Raw genomic sequence first — 7,250 nt, 5'->3', positions numbered from 1 at the left:
TGTGTGTGTGTGTGTGTGTGTGTGTGTGTGTGTGTGTGTGTGAGTGTGTGAATTTGCGATTTAATTTACAGTACCTGCCTACCAGCTCTGGGATTTTCTTTGTCTTCTTCCTCGCATTTTCCCTCCATTTCTCAAACCAAAAGAGAGAGAGTGGGAGGGAGTCTTTCTCTCTCTCTCTCTCTCCCTATCTAGTAACTGAGGTACATGCTAATGGACCTACACCATTGAATTTGGAGCAGAGTTTTTGGCAGAAGTGGAAAGAGAATGTCACCCTATTATGCAGTGGCAGAGTGAAACGAGCCATGCCATGCAGATGAAAGTGTCAGCGAAGCACAATGTAGGAATATGAGGGATGCGTTGGGGGAAATGACCAATCCAACCCAATCACACTGTAAAGGCTGAGAATGGAATGCTATCAAGTGCCTTTTTTTCACTTGTAGACAAAATAAAAAAAATCTGAGGAACTTAATGTTTCACCTATATCCTCTATTTTGCTTCGTTGTTACAAATATTCTACTGGGTTTTTCTTCACTAAGCACTCAATTCTGAGGGCTTTGTTTGTATTATCAGATCACTTCACCCTTTTCCATCCTCCATGTATTCACGGTTCATTATGTTATCTCAAGAGCCCTGTAACCTGAAATATACATTGTGTATACATAACACTGTATGGTTGTCCGACTTGATTTGGCTGGCTACTATGTGTACATATAGCAGATACTGGAGAGCATGCTGTATTATAAGGACCACAAAAGGAACTCAGGCTCTTTATTTACCAAGTAGGCTTACTGGTGAACAACTGTAACCCATTAAGTCATGTCATCGGGACATCGGCTATACTGCATGCTTTCAAAAAAATAATTAACAGCAGTTATAGTGATAAACTAGATTCAGTTGGTTGGTTGTTGTGATTGCTCCGTAAAGCCTCCAAAAAACTCTAGCAGGGTCTCAGCTCTAACAAGAAAACACCAATACCCAATTATTTAATGTTGGCCAACATTGATTTGACAGTTTGTCATTAAGAAACATCATCCAACAACAGCCAATAACCATGATTTTTTCGTGGTGTTTCATAGTGCAGTGTAGAAGGTCCTTTAGCATCATCTCAAGCATGGTAAGTCTTCACTGTTCACCCTACAGGGATAAATGATTTATTATTAATGAAAATAAAATAGAAGCCTTCTATTTCCAACAACTGTTTTTGTCTTGTTTCATTGTCAGGGATACTTTGAGCTTTTCCAGCCTTCTTTCTTTCTGTCATTCTTTATTTTTCTATTTTCCTGTAAGTGTTCCAAAGATTGGGTTTGTCTGACCCCAAAATTTGTATAGAAAGTGAGTGAGGGTATCGTTTCAGGGATATGCAAACCTCCCTTTGTATGCACTGGTCTGTTGTAAAACTAGATGTGTGCTCAGTACAAGGGTACCTCATCTGACATTTAACAGGGCTACGCACAAACAGTAGCAGAGCAAGGAGCTGTGATTGTATACCGCTATCTTTAAACCGATACTGCCAATGAATCCTTTTGTACCAAGAGTAAATCAGTGTACACATCATTTTTGCGAAATTATACAACAGACACCGGTTGAGTTCTTGTGTTTATTAATGATTATCGCTGGCTTGCATCACTGCATTCATTGACAGTCTAATTAAATTACTAAATTACACACTCAGGGCCACTTCTGCTTGAAACCCTGTTTCTTTCTTCCATGTTTGCTTAGCCACTTGTACTTCCACCAACGGCACCAGCTCAGTCTGATTATACGGTATAACCAAATGAAAAAAAAAGAAAAGAAAAAAACTCTTAACATGGAGTACAATACAACTAAAAATGATTAATAATGAGCATAATCACGGCTATCCAAACCATTTGTATCAATATGGTAGTAAAATATGTGATATAAAAAACAATATCCAAATATATAAACTCATAAATGTAACCACTTGCTGGAACCTTCATTCTCCACATTCTTTTAACTGTGAAACTAACTTTTTGGTTTTGTTTTCTACTTGCTTCACAAAAAGGATACAGACACGATGATTATGGGGAAATGTTTTTATTTAAAAAAAAAACCTTTGTCTACCTTTGTCACAAAAGAAATCGTCACTACGAAATGTTCTATGCTTTGTCCTGTCAAAGGTGAAGCACAATAGTGCATTCACACACAAGCTTATCCTAAAAGATTGCGCTTTCATCGGAACATACAGTGAACTGACTATGGGTGGCACCTGGGGTGGCCAGTCAGGTACCAGCCACCCCTGGCCACCACGTGGCTCCGCCACTGATCCTACTACGAAAGCATCTGATTGTATATTAGATCATTGGTAAAAAAGGGATCTATTTCAATTGAATTACGCATCTAGTTGCCCCTCCCAGCTTGAGTGTAGAACCAAGTTGGAACCAGGATGGCCGCTATAGGTGCATTAGGACACACTACCCCTTTAATGGTGTTTGGCCCTCTTGTAGACGAGGAATGCTATGCCACCGACCATAACGACCAAAGCAGCCAGGATGCCCACAGCGATTCCCAGTCCTGTTGAGGAGCTGGAATTCCCACCTGAAAGAGCTGTTAGCAATACAAGAGAACAAGGTTGCTTGGGTTGTCTTGGGAGTGATTTTACCAAAGGCTGCTCGCCACTCCAATCCCGTAGGACCAGTTGTGTGGATGCAATAGGCCTACCACACTGAAACCTGCACTGTGGAATTATTATTTAAATTTTTACATTTTGTTCAAGATTTAATTTGCACACTTTATTTTCTCCACATACCAAATTGATTTAGAGACAAATAACAATGGTTGGTGGGTGGTGGGGTTTTACTATTAGAAGACAGGAGTGATTTTTAATAGCCTTGAACAAGGGATGGCTGCTATGCAGATGAACATTGAAAACTGCAGGTTTAACAAAACAGAACAGAATAGTTATTTAACATACACCCTCAGTATGTATCGTGGTAATGCCTAAGTTGAGAGTCTTACCTTCCTCTTTGGATGTGACAACTAAAGGAACAAGAGAACATTTGATTAGTTTAGTATTTATCATAGAGTTTATGATATGAATAAAATAAGAGCTATCCTGTGCAGCAAGTGGATAGGAACAAAACAACAATCAGAGCGAATCCAGCTTGGCGTTTCCAACACAGCGCTCAAATGTGCTTGCAGTGATAACATCAAACAAATACGAATGATTTTCTATGCCTATGTGTGGCTCAAGTGTACAGACATATTTACCATTCTCAGCTCTTGTAACAATGGGATTTGCTGATGTGAGGGTGGTGGAATTTGTAACTCCTTCGTCAGCAATAGTATCTACATCCCTTTTTCTCCTTCCGTCGCACTGCTGTTAACGAAAGACACAACACAACACAATCAGTTCTATAGGTACGCACAGTCAGAGGCACTTCAAGAGTCTTAAGCACCAGCTTCAAGTTCAAGCTCCAAAACAATGTGTTTGCTGGGAACAAATGAATGGCTTCTCAGAGAACAAAGTGGACAGCAAACAGTTTTAGCAGAGCGCATGGCTCCTGTCATATGGTTACCTACCACAATAGTTGGAGCCAACCCCACCTGAAAGAAACAACCTCACCCAGAAACGCTACCCCTGTCCAGACCTCTAGAGGAATGATAATAATAACAATAATAATATTAATAATAATAATGTTGCCACTGAATGCTAACAATGATAAGTTAGTAGGAAAATTGCTAGCTAAATAACCTTGTAGATTTAACTTGTGGTGAAGTGCATTTAGCTTTAGGTAATTGGTGTAATGCCAATTAGTACTGTGTTGTACACGCATGACGCACAAGAGGACGGAGAATAATAGACAATCATCATCATCCATGGCTTTGATCTTCATCAATCCAATCAACAAACCTTGAATTTGCTGCAGGTGCTCCTCTCGCACAGTCTGGTGATGCAGTGCAGAAAGTAGGTGGACACAGTCTGGTTCTGCTGCTCGATGAAGCGGAACGCTGGGAAGGAGAAGCGAGCATTTTGGTTGTCGCCGTTCAGCAGCATGGTCGTGAACTGGTCGCTGGAGCACCTGGACTCACAAAGAAAAAAAAAAGATTTAAAAAAAACGGAGATAAGATAGATATCTGTTCTTCGGACTTTGAAACTTTCCTTTCTTCCAGAAGAGTGTTTAGGGACTTACGAAGAGACAAAGAGGTTGAAGATGGTGGTGTCAGTGGGGTACGGAGCGGTGGAGGCGTAGCATCGGTCCAGGAGGACATTGTACCTGATCAGACACAGTAAAGAAGTGGTTACATTATATCAATGGCTGCAGGCCTCAAAATATCAGTTCACATCTGTGTCAATGCAATGATTCTGTCCTAAGGCTTCTTCATTCTGAAGTCAGGCTTGTGAGTCACTAACACCAAAGTGAAACACGTATTATTACAATTGCTAAATTCTGATTGCCAATCAGAATTAATAATCCATATTACAGAAGAAGAAATAATGCAAATAATTAATTTAATTGATGAAACACTTCATTTGGAAATCCCTTAATGCTACAAAAGCTAAAACACTAGCTAGAAACTAACTAAAGGTCTTCCTACACAACATGGTCTTCAGGCCTTTATGGTGTTAAAATCGTCCAGGGACTGTGTTGTCCTCCTATGGTCAGGGAGGGCATTTCAAAAACCGGGGGCAGTACACACAATTTGTCCTGGGGTTGAGGAGATACAGGCCGTTGCCAGACTGCACACTGCAACACTGCGGGAGGTCATTTGGGGAGTTAAGAGTTCCTTTATGTAGGATGGTGATGGGCCATGGATTGATTTGAATGTCTGGTGATGGGTTTTTGAATATAATACAGGAAGAGATGGGGAGCCAGTGCAGTGATGCAATTTGAGTAATAATTGCATCTACATGGGCTGTCCCTGTGGTTTGGTGATAGTGCTTGGTCACACGGCATTAAGTTTCTTACTGTGCGGTCAAGTTAGTTGCCACGACCTGGACATACACTATGGTCCTCAGCTCTATACCTTCCAGTGGTATGATGAGAGGGGTGGTGTAGTTGAGATCCTGTCCACACAAAATAAAAACATATTTTTTTTGTTTGTTACTTTGTTGAAAATACATCCCATTTTTGTGAATTGGTAGGACGGTAGGCCACATTATTTTTCTTTAGTGTGGGAGTGTGTGTGGATGATGGCTGGTTTAGGCAGCATCGACCAGCCCCAGAGTCCACTCAGACTCGGCCAGGTGAGACTGCTTGAACCAGCCATCATCCACACACACTCATTCACATTCAGCTACATGGTCAAACGTTTATTCATCGAAAATTAACTAATCTGTAAACGTTACAAATAAAGATAAAGTTTTGTCTGCCCCTACTCAACTGTAAAATAATAAGATTGAAAATAGAGCAACAAAATATGTATTTTCTTATTCTTATTTAATTGAATTAACTTTACTTAATTTAATTTCGATTTAAAAGATTTAAATTACTCTTTCTCTTTGTGTTGTTTTAATACGACTTCGATAGCAGGAAATGCCATGGAGTTGCTGACAGTTGAACAAGATATGTGTAACCACAGTATTATGAACTCACGCTGTAGAGCTCCATTTTCAGAGTACTGATGAAGCTCCCATTGTTGTCCGTCACTGCAATAGATGATGTCGCCCTAAATTGGACAACATTTTGTGTCAGATTGCAGGTGTGTTTATGTGGGTGGGTGGATAGGCCATTATGAACGCACACACACACACACACACACGCATGCACGGACGGACACACACAAACACACACACACACACACATACACACACACACACACACACTTCTGCCTGTGTGTATTGCACTCCATGGACACAATGGAGAATTTTTTTAGTGTCTTGTACGTTTCAAAACACCATTTGGTAGTAGGCAAAGGGGAAATCGGACTATGACCCTTTGTGACATCTTAGAACCGAAAGGATGTCAAACATCCTTGGTGGGGGACTTCTCTACAGGGATCAGAGGAACTTACACATCCATGCGGGTGTTGTTGATGAGGTACTCCAGAGGGTAAGAGCAGGAGAAGTAGTACTTTAGCTCTGCGTTGTACGTGACCGTCCCCGTGGTGACGTCATGGGAGCGCACCATGCCACTGATGTTCACCTTCTCGATGTTGGAGAAGTCCGAGAAGACGCCCGTCCCGACCTCGCTGGTGGTCTGACGAGTGCCATATAATAAGTCACACAAAAAATAAAAGCCTCCCCCTTCTGCCGATTCCTTAGAGGTTTACAAATCTTCCCATCGACTGACCTTGAAGACGCTCCCACAGGAGTTGGTGCTGTTGAGGGGGAACTCAAAGCGTATGACAGGTGGGCTAACGCTCTCGTCCATGGTGCCCTTACACTGCGGGTCGTTCAACATGTTGTTGAGGATGAGCAGAGATTCGTTGTAGCCGGTGAAGACCACCGGGCAGAGAAGGATGGAGAGGGAAATTGTAGATGTGCCACATTCCACTGAGATGTCGTTGTATTCTGTGGTGGATAAGTAGAGCAGGCTTGTTATGCTGCCATTATGTCTGCCCATTATCATGGTGGCCCGCTCTTTCTGTTTTTCTTTCTGAAGGTTTCTTTCTTAACAAGTAAGGGAGTTTTCCCTTACCCTATAGAGGGTTTAGGGTTAGATGTGGGGTATGATATGGCCGGCGAAGCCCCTTGGGACTGTACAGGATTTAACAAAGAAATGGTAAGGGCTACAGAAATAAGTCAAGGAATAACTTAGAACAAGCTTGGTATCTCAAGTATTGGAAAGTTTCACTTGAAATGAAAGTTCCACTTGCATCTGATTATCATTGTGTAAAATTATAATATTGAAAAAGACTGCTACTTAGATAAGACAAGTACACAAAACAAATACAAAACTAATATGTGTATTTTAAGAACTCTTGGAGGTGACATTTAAGGTGCTTTAGGTAAGGTGGAACTGTTTTCCATATAAATAACAATATACAACTAACAATATACATAATACAGAAGAATATAATCTCTCTCAAACAAGATGATACAAGTCTGCTAGTACGTTATGATAATATAAAATATTAAAAAATAAAGTAAGTACGAATAGCCTACCTGGACTTCTATAAGTATCTCCACAGTCAGACAATTCCAACTGATGGCTTTTGAGCACCATAGAGCTCAAGAGTAGACAGATGAAAAGGTACATTCTTGCTTCTTTGTTGAATTTCTTTTTATAGTTTGCTATCTTTTTGTCAGTTTATTAAATCTCAATTACTACATCACAGGAGGAAAAAAA

At 40.7% G+C, this 7,250-nt stretch overlaps 1 protein-coding gene across 1 annotated transcript; it reads right to left on the bottom strand.

Annotated features, from left to right (window-relative positions):
- Positions 1 to 2,440: 2,440 nt before the first annotated feature.
- On the bottom strand, positions 2,441 to 6,530 carry LOC311354454 (zona pellucida-like domain-containing protein 1; the record flags this gene model as incomplete). The annotated part of the gene is made up of 9 exons (XM_084474256.1): positions 2,441 to 2,565; positions 2,977 to 2,997; positions 3,229 to 3,337; positions 3,872 to 4,040; positions 4,152 to 4,235; positions 4,929 to 5,026; positions 5,556 to 5,628; positions 5,974 to 6,158; positions 6,252 to 6,530. 9 exons carry the CDS (start codon positions 6,528 to 6,530, stop codon positions 2,441 to 2,443), a joined length of 1,143 nt encoding a protein of 380 aa, XP_084330382.1.
- Positions 6,531 to 7,250: the final 720 nt, after the last annotated feature.

This window comes from Micromesistius poutassou, assembly GCF_964030765.1.
Source record: "Micromesistius poutassou genome assembly, chromosome: 10".
Lineage (NCBI taxonomy): Eukaryota > Metazoa > Chordata > Actinopteri > Gadiformes > Gadidae > Micromesistius > Micromesistius poutassou.
The sequence above is the reverse complement of the archived record's forward strand: the minus strand, read 5'-3'. Positions and strand labels throughout refer to the sequence as shown.